The sequence below is a fragment of the Geotrypetes seraphini genome, chromosome 2 (genome assembly GCF_902459505.1).
Source record: "Geotrypetes seraphini chromosome 2, aGeoSer1.1, whole genome shotgun sequence".
Lineage (NCBI taxonomy): Eukaryota > Metazoa > Chordata > Amphibia > Gymnophiona > Dermophiidae > Geotrypetes > Geotrypetes seraphini.
In genome coordinates, this window is record NC_047085.1 from 402,386,730 (window position 1) to 402,410,685 (window position 23,956).

The 23,956-nt window shown below is 41.7% G+C and overlaps 1 protein-coding gene across 3 annotated transcripts in view; it reads left to right on the forward strand.

Annotated features, from left to right (window-relative positions):
* The window catches only part of SNX13 (sorting nexin 13), a 308,184-nt gene that overhangs the window by 204,662 nt on the left and 79,566 nt on the right, over window positions 1–23,956 (forward strand). For all 3 annotated transcript variants that reach the window (XM_033930947.1, XM_033930946.1, XM_033930948.1), the window contains 2 exons: window positions 2,025–2,062; window positions 9,797–9,866. In XM_033930947.1, the coding sequence (XP_033786838.1) occupies window positions 2,025–2,062; window positions 9,797–9,866 (108 nt within the window). The remainder of the gene's footprint in view (window positions 1–2,024; window positions 2,063–9,796; window positions 9,867–23,956) is intronic.

Below are 23,956 nucleotides of genomic sequence, written 5' to 3' on the forward strand. Positions count from 1 at the left end.
CATGAAAACCTGACTGGCAAGGGGGTACTCCAGGGCTGAGTTGAGAAACACTGCTGTAAAGTATATAAACCACAACAATACACTCCAAATTTGCCAAAAATCCTACTATAGAGATAACACAAAAAGGCAACCTAGTCACATCAAGGTTTGTGTGGGGGACGCTCAGGACGCCAAAATTGGCTCACAACTTACAGACCGAAATTAGATAAATAAAATATAGGGTGCTCTCAGTGTGAACCATCAGTGATAGGAGCGCAGCTCCGACACTTCACTTCTGGGTCAAGGCGGTAAGCCTCCACCCCCACACCATCATCGAGCACCCTAAGTGTGCTGAAATTTAAAGGGACCTAAGTCCACTAAATCAACAAATCAATCAATCAAAGTGAGTAAATCAAACTCAACACAAAAAACCTGAGCGACCCCCAAACAAACCCTGCCAGCCAGACCCCCCGAACCACACAACAAAATCAAGAATCACCATACAAAAAATGCCAAATAAATACAATACTTATCTGAAACTATCTCACAGACTAATAAACGCAAAAAACCGCGTCAGGAGAAAAGGTTCTAATAGGGCTTTTGCATTTGGGTTCCAGGTTTCAGTGGGGGTTCTTTGGCTGGGGTTATTGGTTTGCTTTTAGGATGGGTCATGTTTCTTGCTCAGTGGGTTTGTGTATTTATGGGCGGGCTTTCGCCCTTGTGTGTGATTGGTTTGCATGTGTTGTATGATTGGTTGGTTTGCGTATGACGTCACCTGTAGATCCGTTTTAGGCGGTGTGCTCTCCCGCTCGGGCACCCCGCCCTCCAGCCGACCTCTTCGTTTGTGTTCCGTCGGGGGTCAGGTTCCTGAAGAAGGGCTCCTCCCGAAACCAGCACGGTTAGCGAACATCGTGAGAAAGCACTGGCATGTCCTGGATCACCATTCTGCTTTTAAGGAGGCTCCCTGCATAGCTGGAACCTTTTCTCCTGACGCGGTTTTTTGCGTTTATTAGTCTGTGAGATAGTTTCAGATAAGTATTGTATTTATTTGGCATTTTTTGTATGGTGATTCTTGATTTTGTTGTGTGGTTCGGGGGGTCTGGCTGGCAGGGTTTGTTTGGGGGTCGCTCAGGTTTTTTGTGTTGAGTTTGATTTACTCACTTTGATTGATTGATTTGTTGATTTAGTGGACTTAGGTCCCTTTAAATTTCAGCACACTTAGGGTGCTCGATGATGGTGTGGGGGTGGAGGCTTACCGCCTCGACCCAGAAGTGAAGTGTCAGAAATGCGCTCCTATCACTGATGGTTCACACTGAGAGCACCCTATATTATATTTATCTAATTTCGGTCTGTAAGTTGTGAGCCAATTTTGGCGTCCTGAGCGTCCCCCACACAAACCTTGATGTGACTAGGTTGCCTTTTTGTGTTATCTGTAAAGTATATAAAGGCTTAGTCTGTGCTTAAATTTTCTAGAAATGTTAAAAGCTGTATTTAAAACTAAAGGGTGAAAATAAACCAGTTAAGTTATTCTCTGATAACCTTTTTAAAATATTGATGTTTAGTACTAAAGATATCTGGTTTAAAATATCAGCAAACCAAGTCTAATACAAAAGAGATGTAGCGACCAAGCTTTTCCTATACTACACTAAGCTTTTCAGTTCTCTGCTTAACTGTGAAGTGGCAAGAATAATAAAGTTATACTAGAGCTAACAGTTCTTTCTAGATAAAAGTGCAAATTTTGCTTCCTGTCTTTGCTATATTAAACAGTTTAACATGCTGTTATGAGCCTGAAATCACAAATGAATTGCTCTCCTGTGAATGAAAATTGTAGACTATTTGCAAGTATGCACATATTTTCATTGATATATTTTGGTTGGAGACTGAGGGCTTATGGTCTAATGTTTTGGGTTTGTTTCACAAGATGCTTATTTTTCTTTTCATGTTTTCTAATCTTTTAGCTGATATGAATTGATTTTAGTATATGACTCTTAGCTACAGTAACTGAAATAATTTTTTTCATTCTAAATCATTTTTAATTTCCACAGAATCTTTTAATGGCTCTCCTACAGGCAGCATAAATTTGGTAAGTGCTAGTGGCTTTTTGTTTTGGCCTGGTTTTGTTATACTAATTTTATTGTAGCTTTGGAAAATAAGTTGAAATCTGCAAACATTATTCAATATATTTATCATGCTTACTATAGTTCTAAAACTGACAGACAGAAGTGGTTTACAAACAAATTTCAAAAATCTAAGTAGAAATTCAGAAAGGAAATGCACACTTTGACAGGACAGGCAGCGCAATCACAACCAATGAAGGGAGTAACTAAGTGGGGAGAGATAAGGGATGGATAAGGAAGAGGGAAACCTTGTGCCCAGTGCTCATTATGACCCATATCCCAGTTAAGAGCAAAAAGGTTGTATAAGTAGCCAAGTTTTTATCAGTATATAAGTTTTCAATGTTCCCCAACTTATTTCCTTCTGAAAGTTCAGCCCTCCTTTGTGGCTGTTGTTGAACAGTTTATTAAATATCCTGAATGTTATAATCGAGTCATTGATCCAAAATCTATTTTTCTAGTGCAATAGGTGTGTCATTCTGGACAAGTGGGTAGTGAATCCAAACGTGCACACTTTGCAAAAGGTGTCACAGTTTTCAACTCCTCATCCTTCCTCAGTGAAGTGTGCTGCCCCCTTCAGTTTTTCCTTCAGCACACTTGCAGTAAAGTGTGTGTCTGATCTGCTCTGTTTAAAACTTTTTTATATTTGGGGGATTTTTCTTCAAATTTTGGATGCTTTTGGTGCTCCATAGTTCCCAGTAATTCTGGAGTAACACTACCTGGGAGAAGAAGCAAACTTGGGGTCTGCAGCTGGCAGGCTAGTCCCTCTGTGGTCCCTGATCGTCCAAGTACCCATAACCAAAGCTGGTTTTTAGGTGTATCTAAAACCAACTTAGGCCTTTCCCTGCCTCTAAACGCACAGAGAGAAAAGAGGTGTGTTTAGAGGAGGGGAAAGGGCAGGCAGTGGGCGGGAGGTGGGCCGACCTACACCTAGCCGTACAACAGGTATAACCAATTCAGTTTAGTCGGCACTTAGACCTTTTTCACTTAGACGAAATAAAACCAGGTCTAAGTGCCGAAAAACAGGCCGCTGAGCTGATGGCCGTTGGCGCCATCAGTTCAGCGGCCCGGCAACCTAACCATCGCGGCAGGAGAGATGCCTCATCTCCCCTACCGTGATGCCATCACTCTTATACCCGAACTGCCACGACCTATACACACCACATCAGTACACCAACATGGGGAAGAAGACCAACAAACCCCTCTAAGACCAAACCACACCCTCACCCAAAACCAATAAACAGTGCACAAACAGAATACACCACACTTACATGTGCCTACATAAACAGAGCTCTAGACCCAAAGACAGAACACATAAAAGACTGGATAGAAACGAGAATCTTTTCTTCCTCTTCCTCACAGAAATCTGGCTTACATCAGACTCAGATCCCAGGATAACAGAAGTCTACCCTAAGGGATACAAAATAACAGTGGTCTGCAGGGGAAAAAAAAGAGGAGGTGGTCTAGCCATCTTAGTCAGAAACTCCCTAAACCTTAATATACTAGACAAAACGTCCACCCCTTACATGGATCTACTAGCCTGCCAACTTTCATGCACCACACTAAAAGGATCCACAACTTGCATGCTCTGCTACATAACACCAGGTAATTGGAACACAGCAAGACTGGAATTTGAAGATTTTATATACCGAAACTCACTAACGGCAATTTACAACCTAATCCTAGGAGACTTAAACCTCCTTCTCGAAGACCAATCCTCCAAACAAGTAGAAAACCTACTGTCATTCCTCGAAGCCCTAACATACAAGATTTTAGACCCACAAACCACACATGAAAAAGATTACCATCCTTCATGACCCAACAGCTCTTTTTTCGAATCGCACTGTATGTAATTCATCTACCTGTTGTGAACCGCCTTGAACTCCCTGGGTATGGCGGTATACAAAATAAAATATTATTATTATTATTATTATTATTATTATTACTGCCAGAGATTCAAACATCAAATGGAAACTGGTCTCGATCCCTCTGGTCAGAGCACTACACATAATCCTTCAACATCAACTGGACCAAAGACAAAACCTAACCAAAACCCCAAAGATCAACCTACAACTCATGTAAATACATGGACCCCTCCAAATTCTGCAATCCAAGAATGCAACCCCAAGGACTTCATCTCACACTGGTGCAGGCTAAGCACAGCTACCCTAGATGAGCTAGCCCCAATACAAACAAAAAACAGAATTAGCAGATGATCAGACAAATGGTTCGATAATGAACTACTCCTACTCAAAAGACAATGCAGACGACTAGAAAGAAAATGGAGAAAGAATAACAAAAGAACCCACGAAAACATCATGGAGAAAACTAAACCAACAATACAAGCTAAAACTAAAAGAAAAAAGAAAGACACACTACACCAATCTAATAGGCAAAGAAACCCAAGACACAAAAAAACTATTCCAATTACTAAAAGAACTCACAGACACCAAACCCTATCTGGCCAATAACGACACCCCTCCCCCCTCAACCACCCTTTTAGCTGAATACTTTAAAAACAAAATTACAACTGCCAGGATTACCCTCACCGAAACCCCAACCCACCTAGAAGAGATCACTGTGCCCCCCGTAGTAAAAGAATCACCTGGTCCCACTTCCCCACTATACAATGGTCCGACCTTAACAAACTCTACAAAAAATACAGCCACACAGCTTGCGACCTCAACCACTGCCCTCCATACCTATTAAAATCCTCCAGAACCAAATTCTGCGCTCTCCTCTTACAATGGATACAAACCATGCTCGCAGATGGCCTTTTCCCGCAAGACCTCAGTGAAATACCACTTTTTGTCAAACTACCCTGGGATAGACTGGAGTATCGGGCACTCAAGTTGCGAGAGAGAGACCAAATTCCTGGAAGCCACGAGGGACTGCTTCCTGGAACAGCTGGTCATGGAACCTACACGAGGAGAAGCTACTCTTGATCTAATCTTCAGTGGACTGGGGGGACCTGCAAAGGAAGTAGCGGTATTAGACCCACTGGGAAACAGCGATCACAACATGATCCAGTGCAGACTAGAACTGGGATCATCCAGGGTGAAAAGAACCACAACAACAGCGCTCAACTTCAGAAAAGGGAATTATGATGCAATGAGGAAAATGGTGGGGAAGAAACTCAACGGCAGCACAAGGAAGGTAGAGTCCGTAGAAAGCGCCTGGACCCTGCTCAAGCGTACGGTGCACGAAGCACAGAACCTGTACGTCCCCAGGTTCAGAAAAGAGTGCAAGAAAAATCGAATAAAGAACCCAGCATGGATAACGGCAGCTGTAAAAAAGGCGATCAGTAACAAGAAAGCATCGTTCAAAAAATGGAAACAGGATCAAACGCAGGCCAACCAAAAGGAACACAAGGAAAGCCAGAAGGAATGCCACCGAGTGGTTAGGAGAGCAAAGAGGGAATATGAAGAGAGACTAGCGGGAGAGGCAAAAAATTTCAAATCATTCTTCAGGTACGTAAAGGGGAAGCAACCAGCGAGGGAAGAAGTGGGGCCCTTGGATGATGGGGATAGAAAGGGAGTAGTGAGGGAGGAAAAAGAAATAGCTGACAAGTTAAATGACTTCTTTACGTCGGTCTTCACGAGGGAGGACACATCCAACATTCCGGAACCAGAGGAAATAGAAAATGGAGATCAAGATAACAAGCTGGTCAAATTAGAGGTGAGCCAGGAGGATGTCCTCAGGCAGATAGACAAGCTAAAGAGCGACAAGTCGCCAGGTCCGGATAGCATTCACCCAAGGGTGCTCAAGGAATTAAGGAATGAAATAGCAGAGGCACTTCAGCAAATATGCAACCTATCTCTAAAAACTGGAGAGATCCCGGAGGACTGGAAAATAGCTAATGTCACGCCCATCTTCAAGAAGGGTTCGAGGGGCGACCCGGGAAACTATAGGCCGGTAAGCCTCACATCGGTCCCGGGAAAGATGATGGAGGCACTGATTAAGGACAGCATCTGTGACCATATCGAAAAAAATGGACAGCTAAGGTCGAGCCAGCATGGGTTCTGCAAGGGTAGGTCGTGCCTCACAAACTTGTTGTACTTCTTTGAGGGGGTAAACAACCAGGTGGACAAAGGAGAACCCATAGACATAATTTACCTAGACTTCCAGAAAGCCTTCGATAAGGTACCACATGAGCGGTTGCTCAGGAAGCTATGGAACCATGGGGTGCACGGGGAGGTCCACCGATGGATCAAAAACTGGCTGGCAGACAGGAAGCAGAGGGTTGGTGTAAAGGGCCATTACTCGGACTGGCAAGGGGTCACGAGCGGGGTTCCTCAAGGATCGGTGCTGGGACCGCTCCTGTTTAACATATTCATTGACGACCTGGAGGCGGGAACAAAATGCGAGGTCATCAAATTTGCAGATGACACCAAACTATTCAGCAAGGTTGAAACCACGGTTGACTGCGAGAATCTCCAAAGGGATCTTACGACATTGGAAGAATGGGCGAAAAAGTGGCAAATGAGCTTCAATGTAGGGAAATGCAAGGTCATGCATATAGGGAGAAGGAACCCGATGTTCACTTACAAAATGGGGGGATCAATGCTAGGGGTCAGTAATCTGGAAAGAGACTTGGGAGTGATGGTAGACACGACATTGAAGGCGTCGGCACAATGCGCCACAGCCTCGAGGAAAGCAAACCAAATGTTAGGTATCATTAAGAAGGGTATCTCGACCAGAACGAAGGAAGTCATCCTGCCACTGTACCGGGCTATGGTGCGCCCGCATCTGGAATACTGTGTACAGTACTGGTCACCGTACCTCAAAAAGGACATGGCAATGCTTGAGGGAGTCCAGAGAAGAGCAACTAAACTGATTAAGGGTATGGAAAACCTTACATACACTGACAGACTGAAGAAGCTGGGGCTGTTCTCCCTGGAAAAGCGGAGACTCAGAGGAGATATGATAGAGACCTTCAAGATCCTGAGGGGCATCGAAAAGGTTGACAAAGACAGATTTTTCAATTTGAAAGAAACCACAAGAACAAGGGGTCACTCAATGAAATTGAAGGGGGACAGGTTTAAAACAAACGCAAGGAAGTACTTTTTCACACAGAGGGTGGTGGACACATGGAACACCCTTCCGGAGGCCGTGATAAGAAATAGCACAGTACAGGGTTTCAAGGATGACCTGGATAGGTTCCTGGAAGACAAAGGGATTGAGGGGTACAGATAAGAGCAGTGGAAGGTTTAGAGATAACTGTAGAGGAAGGCAATAAAATTAGTCAGGGACCGCTGACCAGGCAATATGCCTGGTGGGCCGCCGCGTGAGCGGACCGCTGGGCTGGATGGACCTCTGGTCTGCCCCGGCGGAGGCGACTACTTATGTACTTATGTACTTAATGGAAGGCCTAGTAGCCAAACTCCTCACCATCTACCTAGAAGACCACAATATACTCCACCCTACACAGTCTGGTTTCAGAACCAATTACAGCACAGAGACACTACTAGACACAGCCAGACAGCACAGGTAGAAAAATGCTGATTATACTTCTGGATCTCACGGCAGCATTTGACCTGGTGGACCATAACATCCTACTACAAATACTAGATACAATAGGAATCACAGATAAGGTACACATATGGTTTCAAGGATTCCTACAATCCAGAACTTACAGAGTAAAGTTGAACGAAGAAAAATCAGAACCATGGTCCAACCTCTGCGGCGTACCCCAAGGATCTCCAATATCCCCAACTCTCTTCAATCTCTACATTGCATCCCTTGGCACCTGCCTAGACAAATTAGGCTTAACCTCCTATAGCTATGCAGACGACATCACCATTCTCCTTCCTTTTGACCAACCAACGTCCTCCATGACAGACACACTACACAGGACACTTGAAACAGTAGCAACATGGATGAAAAATCACAAACTGAAACTGAACCCAGACAAGACAAAATTCATTCTCCTCAAAAAATAATAAAACCCCAACCATAACAAATCTAGTAATAAACTCAATCACATATCCCATACAGCCCACTCTAAAACTTCTAGGAATGACAATAGATCAGGGGTAGGGAACTCCGGTCTTCGAGAGCCGTATTCCAGTCGGGTTTTCAGGATTTCCCCAATGAATATGGATTGAAAGCAGTGCATGCAAATAGATCTCATGCATATTAATTGGGAAAATCCTGAAAACCCGACTGGAATACGGCTTTCGAGGACCAGAGTTCCCTACCCCTGCGATAGACAGATGCTGTACCATGCAACCACAAATCAACAAAACAATACAAAAATCATTTGCGGTCATGAGAAACTTAAGGTAAGTTCAAAAATTCTTTGACAGAACACAATTCCAGCTCTTGGTCCAGTTTCTAGTCCTAGGTCTTCTAGACTACTGCAACATATTCCATCTTCCCTGCCGTGCAACCATGATAAAACAACTGCCAACAGTTCAAAACACAGCACTAAGACTTATCTATTCACTGAGGAAACACGACCACATCACAGCGGCATACATCGACTCGCACTGGCTCCCATTACAAGCAAGAATACTATTCAAATTCTACTGCCTACTATTTAAAACCATAAACGGAGACAGCCCAGTCTATGTAAACAACCGCCTAATCCAAACTACCTCAACCAGACATAGGAGAACCTACAAACAGTTCACGCATCACCAATCAGAGACATCAAATGAAAAAAATTGTACGATGGCCTTCTAGCCACACAAGCAGCAAAACTAGACTACCAACTCTCCAATTTACTGATAACGACCCCAGACTACAAATCATTCAGAAAAGAAATAAAAACCATGCTATTCAAGAAATCCTTGAAGACAAACTAGCACTGCAAGACTCATCCCAATTCTCTGAAGCAACCCGCTCTACTCTTCAATTCCTCTGGAAATGGTCAGATAACTCATTTTGTAATCTGCCTTAAACCGCAAGGTAATGGCAAAATAGAAATCACTAATGTGATGTAATAAGTGTTTTGTAAATCAAAACAGGCATTTACTAAAATATCCCAAGCTTGTCTAACATATTTTTCACACTGCTGTAGTTATTGGTATTAAGCTGTGTTGCCACTGTGTATTGTCCTTCAAATAACATTGATCTGTATAAATTATAAAGTGTGTCCTCAGGAATAATTGTTGAAACCAAAGTCATGTCCATAAAAGGTATGGACTTTTATTTCAAAGGAATATAAATATGTTATGAATAATATGTTGCATATAAAGAAAGGGAGCCCAAATATACAGCAGAAAACAACAACACCCAACAAGAGTGAAACTGCCTTCAGAACTGGGCCGAAAAATACTTTATTTCAAAATATAAGACCGTTTCGGCTCTTGCTTGCCTCAGAGGTTTTTTCTCTTTTCATAATGATTTGTCCCAAATGCAGTAAGACTTTTTCTGGAACTAGTAGCGACGTGTGCTCTCCTCACTACATGCCTGGTGTTCTGCTCTCAAAAAATTTGAAAAGAGAAAAGACCCCTGAGGCAGGCAAGAGCCGAAACACTGGCCATGTCAGTTTTATATTCCCAGTTCTGAAGGCAGTTTCACTCTTGTTGGGCATTGTTTTCTAATGAATAATATGTTAGCATTAAAAAACACAGAAGAACGAACAAAAACCAAGCTGATTCTGTTACTGTTTAGATAGCACTGTTGCTTTGTGAGGTACTCTAATAGAAACGACCATTACTATACAATTTTATGTCTGACTTAAATATATTTTTCAGTCTTTAGATGACCTTTCAAATGTCAACTCTGATGAAATGGTGCAACTGCAAGCGTACATTTCAGACACTGGTAAGTGGTGGTAATGTGAATCCTATAAAAATAAAACTTTGGTTCTCCAGTGCAAGGCAGTAATAATTATAATATGCTCTGCTTCATCTGTCCTCTTTTTCACTTATTTTAGAATTATCCATAGTATTTTAATTGATTGTTGAGCTTTATAGATTATTCCTCACTGTTAGCATACTTTTATTAAATTTTGAGATTATATCAAGTACTATATAACCTTTACATATATTTTCTAAAGCAGTAATTGTATAATAGGCTGGTTATAAGAATTTCCAAAAACACGCCAATTTTATACAGTAACTATTTTATAAAGGCAACATAAGTGACAATGTGCAGTGGAACTTTGTTTATATATTCTGCTGCCCTCGAGAAGGCCTATGCAAAAACCATAAAAATATTACATTATGCTAGGGTCCCCCTTGGGGGTTAGCGCCCAAGAAAAGGATCTGGGTGTCATTGAAGATGAAACCTTCCGTCCAATGTGCGGTGCCAGCCAAAAAAGCAAACAGGATGCTGGGAATTATTAAAAAAGGGATGGTTAACAAGACTAACAATGTTACAATGCCCCTGTATTGCTCCATGATATGACCTCATCTGGAGTATTGCATTCAATTCTGGTCTCCTTATCTCAAAAAAGATATAGTGATGCTAGAAAAGGTTCAAATAACAGCGACCAAGTTGATAAAGGGGATGGGAACTCTTCTTGTATGAGGAAAGACTATAAAGGTTAGGGCTCTTCAGCTTGGAAAAGAGACAGCTGAGGGGAGATATGATTGAAATCCTAAGTGGAGAACGGGTACAAGTGGATCGATTTTTTTCACTCTGACAAAAATTACAGAGACTAAGGGACATTTGATGAAGTTACAGGGAAATACTTTTAAAACCAATAGGATAAATTTTTTTCACTCAGAGAATAAGCTCTGGAACACATTGCCAGAGGTTGTGGTAAGAACGGATAGCATAGCTGGTTTTAAGAAAGGTTAGAAAATTTCCTGGAGGAAAAGTTCATAGTCTGTTGTTGAGAAAGACATGGGGAGCCACTGAAGGACGGCATAGATGTTTAGAGGGTTAGGAAGAAAGAGGAGCAGCTCAGTCTTGGACATATTTAGTTTTAGATGACGGCAGGACATCCAGACAGCATTGTCAGCCAAACAGGCAAGAGACTTTTTCTTGGACTTTAGGTGAAGTTTCAGGTGTAAACAGGTAGATCTGCAAGTCATTAGCATTTGACTGGAAGCCATGGGAGAAAATCAGAGCACCAAGGGAACAGGTGTAGAGAGAGACGAGGTCCTAAGACAGAACCACTGGCAGAGTAGCAGAGGTTTATATATACTAAAGGTGTGTTGGGAGAGATAGGAGGCAAACCAGGAGTACTTATCATATTGTCTATATGCTCTTACAAAGCTCTCTCACAAGTAAAAGGCAAACAATGGCACTAGCTGCTCCTCCGATGCTGAAAAGTTCACTAAAATGTCCCATAGTTCATAGTATCAGGGAAAAGCAACTGTGAAACTCAAAACACAGCCTGGATCAGTTATAAACTTCTCCAATCAGTCTCCATATTTAGACCTTTGGGATCCCTTGTTCTTTGTAGTTTAACCAATATTCAATGCTTCCTCCCACTCTAGTTGAATGCTGTCAGTAATTCTCCATTTCCAAGTGTGAGAACAATGCAACCAATGCTGAGCTAGTGGGGCTGTTAGCACTCCATTCATAATTCTTGATTTGTGCTCAGTTGAGTCACAATTAAATAGGTCTAGAAGTACATCCCACATAAACTATAGGGACAGATGATCCAATAAATGACATTACTAGAATTGCAAGTGGTATAAAAAGGGGACACAAAAGTTCACTGCATTGAGAAGAGTCTGTCTGATATGATCCCGTTAGGGACAACTTACAACACTGACAGAACATTGACACCTGATACAACCAATATCCTCACTTCCATCATCAGCCTCCAAATTTTACAACCAATAGCTTACCTGTAATCTTCTGGAAATTACCAGAATCTCTTTGTTTTGTAATCTGCCTAGAACCGCAAAGGTATTGGCGGAATAAAAGAAACTAAGAATGTAATGTACTATAAAGTGGCCCAAACTGGTTGTCAAATGATCTTCATAATCAATTATTCTATAGGTAAGATATTTCCCAGTAGTTTTTCCATAATGAAAAGCACAAATGGGATGATTCTCAAAACAGGCATGGATCTGTAGCACCCGCCGATGTTCATGAATCAATCGTATTTTTAGCTCTAATAGCCTCTTTTACTTCCACTTTTAACCATACCGGCTCTCATTTCTATTTCTTTCCACTTTTGTGAATACATCTGGTCTGAACTTCCACGATGGTATTTTTAAATAACATCTGCGCCTGGTTTAGAGTCCTAACCTTTGCAACTGATCCTTTTAGCTTCTTTTTAACATTTTCCTCATTTTATCATAGTTGCCTTTTTGAAAATTAAGTGCCTCTACAGTAGATTTCTTTTGCGACGTCACTCCTGGTTTCAGCGCAAATTTGATCAAGTTATGATCACTGTTTCCTAGCGTACCCAACACAGTTACCTCCTGTACTGTGCCTTGCATACCACTAAGGACAAAATCTAAAATAGCTTCCCTTGTCCCTGGACCAATTGCTCCAAGAAACAGTCATTTATGATGTCTAGGAATTTTACCTCCCTAGTACTCCTTGATGTAATATTTAACCATTTAATGTTTGGGTAATTTAAATTATTCTAAACAAACTGTCTGCATCTTATTATTGACCTAATTAATTAAATCTTATTAAGCTACTAGGAATATATTAGACTAGTATAGAGAGCCTTAGGATTATATTATATTTTTTATTTAGTGTTACAGAGTCTTAGGGCTCCTTTACTAAGGTGTGCTAGCAGTTTTAGCATGTGCTATAATACCGCATGTGCTAAACGCTAACACCTCCATAGAGCTTACGTTAGTATTTTTTGTTTATCGCGTGGTTAGCGCGCACTAACCTTTAGCATGCGCTAAAAACGCTAGTGCACCTTAGTAAAAGGAGCCCTTAAAGATTATATTGTATACTTATTTAGTGTCTGATTCTTAGGTGAAACTCCTATTGAAACATCTTTGTTATTAAATAATGTTACATATCCAATACAATGCACCATTAAAATCCTGGGTGTCATCTTAGATCAGAATTTAACTACGCAAAACCAAGTATATGTATTAGTGCGGAGGGTCTGCTACATATTATGGAAGCTACAAAGTATAAGATCCTACTTTGATGTTGCATCATTTAAATTATTGATCCAATCTTTAGTGTTGAGCCAACTGGACTATTGCAACATAGTGTATTTGGCAGGTACACAAAATAATTTATCTAGGCTGCGAATAGTCCAGAAAGCTGTAATCCGCTTGATTTATGGTTTGAGGAAGATTGACCATATGGCCCCTTTCAATCGGGAACTTCACTGGTTGCCTGTTGAGTCCTGAGTCAAATTTAAATTTGGCTGTCTCTGCTTTAAAGTTTTATTTGGTCTGACACCTAACTACCTAATTGATTCATTTTTCATTGTACAATCCAAACATTTGTGAAGCTCCCATGGTCTTTTTAACTTTCCATCAGTAAAGGATTGTTGCTATAAAAAATATCATAAGCGTCTCTTCTCTTACCAGGCGGCCCTTTCGGATAGGGATTTGAAACCTCTGATGTTAAGTTTGATGTTGTATTGCCATTTCAGAAAGCAATTGATGACATATTTATTTACCAAATAATCGATTTCTGTTTTATTTGGTATGTTTTTTTTTTCCTCTTTTGTTAACCGCATAGAACTTACCGGCTATGCGGTAGAGAAATTGTTTCTTATGCTATGTATGTTACTTAGAATAATTGACAAATTAAGATTATAAGTAAAGAAATACGTTCTATAGGGCTACTTTTTTCTAGCTGTATTTTAAACTAATGTTAAACACTAAACAAGACTTTCCTCAACTGCTTTCTGTGCCCTAATCTGATCTAATGTTCTGAAATACAACCTAAAATACTAATCTAGACTAAAACACTTTTTATAAATAAATCCTTACAGAGACTCTAAAGGCTACATTATTGCCTAAACTGACTTTGCTGAAAAAGCAGATTACTGAACTAAATAGAGAAGGACAATGAAATAACCTTCTGAAGCCTGAGTTTTACCTTTTTCCAAGTTTGAATGCTAACAGGTAAGATAATCCAGTGGAGTTTTTCTTCCCGTTAGCAGATCCTCTCTCAGCTCCTACTCAGACGTGGTCCCTTGGGTGAGGCTCACATGTGACCTCTCTAGAATGCACTACTGTCTTTGTGGCCCCCACAAAAGGACTCTCTTCAAATGACTCTCTTGTGGACTCCGGAATCCTGCTGCAGTATGAGTTGGTGGCTCCGTCCACGGTTCTTATGGGACATGCCCCTTAGAATGACTTTGTGGGTGATTCTCACAAAGGATGCCAATCTGTTTGGCTTGGGGTGGTCATGGCAACAAATGCCCAGTCCAGGGATGTGGCAGGCCTCCCAGAGAAAATGGACCCTCAACAGACTGGATCTTTGGGCCATTCAGTTGATGTTACAAAAACTGGAGAAGAGTCTGGAAGGACAGGCGGTCCAAGTCTTTTCGGACAATGCTACAGTGGTGGCAAATGTCAGTCGTCAAGGGGAGAGTGTGGTGCAGTGGTTAAAGCTACAGATTCAGCACCCTGAGGTTGTGGATTCAAACCCATGCTGCTCCTTATGACCCTGGGCAAGTCACTTAATTCCTCCCCCCATTGCTCCAGGTACATTAGATAGATTGTGAGCCCGCCAGGACAGACAGGGAAAAATGCTTGAGTACCTGAATAAATTCATGTAAACTGTTCTGAGCTTCCCTGGGAAAACGGTATAGAAAATTGAATAAATATATAAATAAAAGGAGGCACCAAGAGGGCACAGCTGAGCTCAGAGCTCCACCTACAGGTGCATGTAACAGGAGTGGACAATGTCCAGGCTGGTTTCCTGAGCAGACAGACCTTAGATCCAGGAGAATGGATGTTATCTGCAGCAGCTTCAGTCAGACTCATTATGAGCCTATCCAAGATGCATCCTTGTTGGATCTCCCTCATTCGCCGAAGGGCAGCATATGGTAGCTCAGGTCCTCTGCATCCTGGGGGGTTCTTTTTTTATTGTAATTGTCAAAAAATTCTCTATACAGAATATAAGAATGGATTCTTCCAACAACAACAAAAAAATATAGCTATAGAAATATTTAAACAACATGAATTTCCATCAAGCCCACATTTAGGGAGATTATCATTTTAAACCCAAAGAAATTACAATTGCAAATAAGAGATTCCAAATAGTAAATAAAGTCCAATTAAGTAATACTTAGAAAAGTTTTTAAATTCTCAAATCATACTAGTGTCATTTAATTAACTCCAAAAAGGCAGTAATTATCAGTTATGTCATATGAGTTTCTTGAACTAATGAAAATTGCTCTAATTGTAAGGGGTCCCCAAAAAATATAGAGCTCCTTTTACTAAGCTGCAATAGCGTTTTTAGCACACGCAGGATTTTAGCGTGTGCTAAACCCGCGCTATGTGGCTAGAACTAATGCCAGTCAATGCTGGCGTTAAGGTCTAGCGCGCATGGCAATTCAGCACGTGCTAAAACCGCTATCACAGCTTAGTAAAAGGAGCCCATAATCTTTATCCTGATATTTAATTAAGCATTTACATTGAAACTTTAAGTAAAAAGATGCTTCAATTGCCAAGACTCGAGGTTTCAATGTCAGAAATGTCTTTCTTTTAAACTGGGTTGCCTTAGCAACATCCGGAAAAAACAGAATATTGTCCCCACAGAACTTTTTATTTTTATTTTGAAAACAGGGTTTTAAAATCAGCGTTTTGTCAGATTCATTTAAACATTTTACAAGTAATGTGGCTCTAGTCAGAATAGTGTCTTGTCCGTAAGGTCAAATTCTGTGGGGGGCAGGTTCTTCTAATCTTAATTCAGAAGAAATTTTCTTTTTTTGTGGAACATTATAACATGTTGAAATAGGTAATAAATCTGCATTAAGTAAACCAAGGATGTCCTTAAAGTATTTCCTAAGCAAAATTTCAGGTAATAGTAAATCAGTCCTTGGGAAGTTTACTAAACGTGGATTTTTTACTCTCAATAAGTTTTCAAACATTTCAAACTTAGAATGTACTATTTGGGAATCTTTTACAACTGATGTTGAAAATGTTTGCAGAGATAATACCTGAAATTCAGTTGCTGCAAGACGTTTATCCCAAATCTTCACATTTGTATCATTATTTTCCAGCTTCTGAATTACTTCCTGAGAAAAATTTAGATTCTGAGTAGCTACTTTCTTTAACAATCCCTCTACACAAGTATTAATCAACCAGAGGTTTTGAAGGGATATTTCTTGAGAAGTCTCTTGAATCTCATGTAGGGGTTAAGGCCTCCTCTTGAAAATAGATGGCTTTAGGCATCACTCCAAAACTCAGAGTTGATGTTGAACCCTGCTGAGATTCTACTAGAGACTCAGTAGGCCTACCTGATAGGTTGGCCTCAGAAGAAGTCACCGGAGGGAGTGGGGGAGTTCTGTCTAAGGGATTGAGAGATGCCCCGGATGTTGATGCTGCATTAGTTATCATAGGATATACGCTAAGAGGTTATAAATGGCGGTCAATCAGGCCCATTAACACTGGAGTTGAGCTCTTAAGTTTCGCTTTTCTCTTTCCCATTATCCAAATAAAGCTAATATTCAAGTCTCAAAGTGGAAAAAAGAAAAATAAGCAATTATATACCTAACTAATCCAATCACTCCACGTGGCTCCAAGGCTGTGCCGCTGCCGCAGCGTCTCTTCGGAGGAAAAGGAAGAACCCTGGTGACATGGTCGTGACGTCCCCGCAGGTGCCTGCATGGGGGTCGGCTCCAAAAATCACCAGCAGGCAACTTTCCAAAACGCATCCCCAAATTGCAGGAAACAGTTCCTCAGTCACTTTCACCAGTCAGGTAATGATAGTCTCCCGAGTCCTGGGGGTTCTGGGTTGGTTTGTGAATTACCGGAAGAGATAATTGTTGCTGACACAGTCCCTGGAATACCTGGGCATCTTGTTCAACATGGCAGATGGCTGGGTTTATCTTCCAGAGGCATGTAGATGGAAGCTATGCTCTCAGATAATGAACTTTCGCTCCTTGACATATCGTCTTTATGAACTTTATCAGATCCTATTGTCTGACTGGAATTTACTTTATTTCATTTATTTTATTTTTATTTATTGTTTCCTCAGGTACTTTAGCTAGATTGTGAGCCTTCGGGACAGCTAGGGAAATCCAAAGTACCATTTTTATTTATTTTTATTATAATGTATCTTTAATCTATCTTCATTGTAAACCACTTTGAACCTCACGGTATAGCGGTATATAAGAAATCAAATCAACTTACTAGCTAATATGTTTCTGTAATCTGTTGGTGTGGCAATATCTCCAAATGCTAGGATCCATGGCGGCCACAATAGATACGGTCCCCTGGGCGAAGGCTCACATGTGTGTTCTCTAGCATTCATTGCTAGCCCATTGGTCTCCCCAGACGGATTCTCTGCAGGAGTCCCTGCCTTGGATGCCAGAGGCTCAGGCCAATAGTGCCTGGTGGCTCCGCCTTCAGTCTCTCACAAAAGACATGCCTCTCCGCATAACTTCCTGGGTAGTTGTAACGATGGATGCCAGTCTTTTTGGCTAGAGTGCTCACTGCAATCATTGGCCGATTCAGGGCAGTGGTCGGCCACCCAGAAAAAGTGGTTGATCAACAGACTGGAGCTCAGAGCTATTTGGCTGGCCTTATTGAAATTGCAGAAGACTCCGAAAGGCCAGGCGGTCCGAGTTATCGGACAATGCTATGGTGGTGTCCTCTGTCAGTCGTCCGGGGGGCACCAAGGGTGCCCATCTGTGTCTGGAAGCCTGCTTGCTCTTCACCTGGGCAGAATGTCTTCTTCAGGCACTTTCAGCAACACACGTAGAAAGAGTTGACAATGTCTAAGCTGATTTACTCAGCAAATAGACCTTGGATCCGGGCAAGTGGATGCTGTTGACATCAGCCTTCCAAGCCATTGTTTGTTGCTGGGGTTGGCCAGTATTCTACGATATGGAAACAGCAAAGAACAAGAAAGCAGACAAAGGTCTGAGTCAGGAAGAGCAGGTCTGGCCTCAAAGCGTGCTGTTATACATGTTTCCTCTATGGCCCATGATAGGCCGGATCTTGCAAAGGATTGCAAGTCATTGGAGAAGGGTCATTCTGGTGGCTCCAGATCTGGCGTGTCTTTGGACGGGCCCCAGTCTCAGGCTACAAGTGCAGCTGGACCTACTTTCCCAGGGTCCACTGGTCCTAGAAGATCCGGATTGCTTTGCTCTTATGGCACAGCTATTGAATGCGAAGTGGTAGCATACAAAAGGTATTCAGAACTGGTCATTACCGTTCTCCTTAAATCTAAGAAGCTGACAACAGTCTCAGTTTGTGCTAAAGCATGGGAAAGGTTTCAACATTGGTGCACCCAGGAAAAGGTGGAGCCATTTTTGTAAGGATTGAAGTAGCAATATTAGGTTATAGGGGTTACGTGAGAGGGGCCTTTACAAACGCCAGGTCCCGGATTCAATACCCTCACAGAAGATTCACCAGGAGTAGAATCAAATAAGAAACACAGCCAGAGGTGATTGCATAAAGAATATATTATAGAAATAGGCTTACAGAAAAGCAATATTCATAAGCATTACAATTAGGCGGTTTCCGAGACAGAGAGAAGGGATAGAGAAAGAGATAGATCCATGTGTGTTGCAGAGAGGAGGCTTTTATAGCTTGGAATCTTATTCTGAATATAGAAACTTGTATTGCCCAGTATCTTTCTGTTTAGAATTTGTAAACTAACAGTGGTTAGTTTAATTGATAAGGAGGGTGTGATACTTGCAGGCATAGTAGATGGGATTAGTCTCTGGCTTCTTTGTCCCATTCAAGCAGCCTATCTTCTTAATAAACAATCCAGTCTGGCTGGATGCTTAATGTATGTGAATTTTGTGCAGGAGCCCAGAATTCTGCATCAACATTCCAGAGTCAGATTGATATAATTTCCCATATGCCTTTGCTGACATTAGTTATGGCAACCAAAACTGCTGATAGCTAGCAATGCTAGGGCTGACAATTTTCAGCTCCGGTTCCTATGATATTGGCTTTCCTCCAAGCCAGCCTTGATAGAGGGTTTACTGTGGCTTCCCTTAGGGTCCAAGTGGCAGGTCTCTCTTGTTTCAGAGCTTGAGGCCACAAATCTACATTGGCATCTCATCCAGACATAGACAGATTTCTGAAGAGTGCACTACATATCAGGCCTCTGGTGAAACCACCTTTCCCTTTATGGGATCTTAATGTGGTTTTGTGGGGCCTCAGCCAGGCTCCTTATGAGTCTTTAAAGGAAGCGTCTCTGATGGATAAAATGCTCATAATGTTGTTTCTGGGGCTATAACTTCGGTGAGACCGGTCTCGGAACTCCAGACTCTTTCCTGCAGGTAACCTTTCCTTAAAATCACTGACACTGAATTCTCGTTATGTACCGTTCCTTCTTTCCTACCGAACATGGTTTTGGCATTTCATGTCAATCAGGAAGTCAGGTTACCAGCATTCTAGTCCACAGGTTCGAGGCAACAGGACCAGATTCTAAAGAAGCTGGATGTGAGAATTGTGCTTCTTCAATATCTTGAGGTTACCAACGAATTTAGTCTCTCTTACCAACTTTTTGTGCTGATCAATTCAGCTAGGCAAGGTGTGCCAGCTTCCAAGTCCATGATCTCCAGGTGGATCTGTAGGGCCATTTATCAGCATACATTGTTTGTGGGGAAACAGTCCCCCATTTCAGTTAAGGCGCATTTGACCAGAAGGGTAGCTTAGTCATGGGCCGAAGCTAGGGCAATCTCCCCAGTGGAGATTTGTAGGGCAGCAACTTGGTCCACTTTACATACCTTTGCTAAGTTTTACAGAGTGGATGTGGTGGAAAGAAATTACTTTGCCTTTGGGTCTTCAGTGCTACATGTCGACACAGTCATCCCGCCCTAGTTTTTGTACATCCCGCTTGTCCAGAATGACACACCTATTGCACTAGAAAAAAAGATTAGGTTCTTACCTTGCTAATATCTTTTCTAGCAGACAGGAGTGTCATTCGGGGTCCCACCCTGTCATTTATCTCCTGTTCCTGCCTGTAACTTGGATGCCAGTCAGACCTTAAGGCCATGAAGAGTAGTCTATTACTGGTGTAATTAGGAGTACTAATTGAGCTTCTTTAATGCTTATGGCATGTTTGTTTCCACATTTGATTGCTGAAGGTTCATATATTTGCTTTAGTTAGTACTGAACAGACTTGTTAATTTGAGAGGTTCTCCATACTCCTGCATCACCTAGGCTTTGGAAGAGCTCTTCGCTGCTTGGGAACTTGTCACGAATGCACACTTATTCAAACCAGGCACCAGTTTTGAACAACTTTATTCGGGTCCCCCGAGGCAGGGAACGAAACGGGGCCACGTTGGGACCCCCTAAATCCCACTTAAGCTAAGTGTAAACAGCATTATATATATCATACAGTGACTTTCAAATATACAGCTAAATGATTATGTGAAACTTTTTTGAAACTGAGTAAATGCACTATCTTTGGAGTCATTGATCAAAGTTTTTATAAAATAACAATGACTGGATGGTGAACTCTTCACCCAAGGGAGGTTTTTCAGCCTTCCTTACAGAGTTTCATATGTCTGAGTATTTTTATAAACCTAAGTTTGATCACTCTCCATAAGTTTTGTAACCAATTTAGGTCAGTTGTACCAATAACTGTAGGAGGCAGTAGTAGTGCTGCCCGATTCAGGAAAAAAATTTTTGATTCGATTCAGCATATTAAATCGATTTTTCAGTTCAATTTTCCTGCCCAATTGAGTGTTTTGTTTTTTGGTTTTTTTTTTTCAAACATCTTGGTGGGTTTATTTTATAGCCTCTTCACCTCCTGTGCCTTATCCTAACCACACTGATAACTGTGGTGTAAACAAAATAAAGAAACAAAAAAGACTTTTCCTCTCTCTGTTAAATCCTAGCTCACGTTTGCGGTCTAACACCAGCTCTGACAGGATACACATTTCAAATCTGACATATTGTAATCACAAAACAGAAAATAAAATTATTTTTTCTACCTTTTGTTGTCTGGTTATTATTCAAATCTTGTTGGTCCCCGGCTCTGGTTGTCTTTTGATAACTTGCTTGCCAGGGTCTCCTTCTTTCTCCGTGCTAACCATCCATTTTCTATTTCAGTACTCCCCTTCCGTTTCCCTTCCCTCCCCCGGAGGTCTGGCATCTTTCCTTTTTTTCGTCTCCATCCACAGATCTACCTTTTCTCAACTACCCTTTCATCCAGCATCTCTCCCTCCTTCCCTACCACCTCAGGGTCCAGCATATCTCCCTTTCTTTTCCCAACTACCCTCCTATCCAGTATCTCTAGCCCCCCTCCATACCATCCCTTGTGTCCAATTTCTCTTCCTTTCCGTTCCTTCTCTCCCTAAAGCTGATTGTTCACATGTCTCTCCCTCTCCTCTGTTTTTAGACCCATTATTTCTTCCACTCCAAAGTCCGGCCTATGCACGTCTCTTTGAACCCCCTTTGAACATCCTTGAAGGCCTGTCCCCTCCTTTAAAGGCCTGCACCCCCCCCCCCTAAGGCTTGTCCCCCCTGAAGGCCTGCATCATACTCCTGAAGGAATGCCTGTCCCCCTGAAGGCCTGTACCACCCCTCCCCCTGAAAGACTAAGCACCCCCCCCCCCGGAAGGTCTACGTGTCCCCCCTGGCCTCCCACACACCATTTACCTAATATCAGTAGCCTGCAGACTCGCAGAGAAGATTGCGGTGCTAGCGATCTTTCAAGTTGCCATAGGTCTTTGGAGCTGTTTCCTCTGATGCGATCCTGCCTATGATGTCAGAGGAGGGGCAGAACCGCGGCAGAGGAAACAGCTCTGAAGACCTATGGCAACTTGCAAGATCGCTAGCACTGCAATCTTCTCTGTGAGTCTGCAGGCTACTGATATTAGGTAAATGGTGCGTGGGAGGCCAGGGGGGAAGCCAGATACCAGCAGGAGGCCAGAGGGGAAGCCGGACACTAGCGGGAGGCCAGGGGGGGAGCCAGACACCAGCACTTCCCGACTGACCCACCCCACTCGCCCTCTAAAGCAGGCGCGGCAGCGGCCGGCCAGCAAGAGGCAGCGCTGCCACTCCTGCTTTAGGGGGTGAGGGTGAAGGGTCAGTTACCGAATCAGAGGCCGATTTTTTTGTTTCTTTGCTTGTTTTAAATCGATTTACCTGAAGTGAATCGGTGAACCCTCTGTGAAGTAGGAAAGATGCAGAAAAAAATCTGGAGTGGATTCTTTCTGCAGGGCTTGTGGCTATGGAGAAATTAACTGTTTGTCCAGAATGACACACCTCTCTGCTAGAAAAGATATTAACAAGGTAAGAACCTAATCTCTTTTTAACATTGCACAATATGCTGATACGTCCAGTAGTGTTATAAAAATAAGTATTATCCTAGGACAAGCAGGCAACATATTCTCACATGTGGATGATGTCATCCAGAGAGCCCGCTATGGACAGTGCTAAAAGTGTACTGTCACTTTATTTAAAAAAATCTATAGTCCATCTGGAGACTCAGTGGTTTCCATATGGCATTATGCATAATAAACATGAATCATACAATTGACAGATATATATCATCCCTAAGCAATAGCTCCACACGCTCAAAACAAAAGAAGAAAGAAACTTCAATATTATTTAAAAAAATGAAATATAACAGAGGTACCAGATCAAATTAATTACATTACATTACAATGTACTTGTTAACTGCATTACCAAAAGTTCTATGCGGTTTACAAAAAATTATTAATTATAACATATTACATAGAAAAATTGGATTAATTAGTCAAATATTTAAGGAAAAAATAGGTTTTCAACTTTTTCCTGAAATGTTTGTAAGAATCAGCGGAAAGCAGCAATGAATGAAATTCCTTTTCATGAGAAGATGCCTGGATAAAATCAGTCTAAATGAAATGTTGCCAGCATGGTGGGCTTTGTGCATCTGCTCTGGTCTTTCCTGTGAATGCCTCCTGAACCTCAAGGGTGCAAATACTCATGCTGCTGACACTTATTGGGTAGGCAGTAAATGAAAAAGCCCTTTTACTATATAAAATAATGTTTTACATATGGAAAGGGGCTTTGATCATTGCCATTAGAATGAATTAACTAAAAATAGCAGTCACTAATGCCTACTGTCCTCAAAAGTAGTTTGCTGCTCACATTTAAAATACTGTCACCTCTTGGGCTAGGCAGGCGCCTAGTACAGACTTCAGTACTGTTTTGGGTTTTTTGTTTGTTTGTTTGTTTGTTTGTTTTTTTGGGGGGGCGGTTGTTCCGGCCAGTCTCAGCCAACTACTTCCTACAAAAGGAGCTTTCTCTTTTCCATTCCCCAATTTGGCCAAAACAAAACTTTATTTCATTCTAGCTAGTAGTGCAAAACATGCAGTCTTTAAACTAAACTAAACTAAATCTTGGGTTTATATACCGCATCATCTCCACAAAGTGGAGCTCGACAAAATTCTTTTAAAAATCATTTTAGTGTCTAGAGTGCACAGTGCCTTAAGTTTAACTCAGTCAGCTGTTTCCAAAAGTCAGCTCCTCAAACGTACTAGAATTCATAGTGCTTTAATTTTAACTCAGTTCTAATTAAATTCATCATCCTTTTTGTTTCATAGTTCCCCAAACAATTCTTTACAGTTCTTTCCTTAGGTAGTCTCTTTCACCAGCAGTTTCTTGGGTTTTAGCTTCTGTCCTATAAACAGCAGGCTTTCATTTTCTCTACAGCTTCCAAACCAAAAAAAACCCCCACTGCCCTACTCTTTGAAAACTGTTTGTGCTACCTTTAACTTTATCTACCCATTCCAGCAAGGTAAAACTGAAATAGGGGAAGGAAGACCACTACCCAGACTCCTGTAATAATCAGGTACTCCCATATTCTTCCTTGGTAGCTGAACTTTCTTAAAGTTT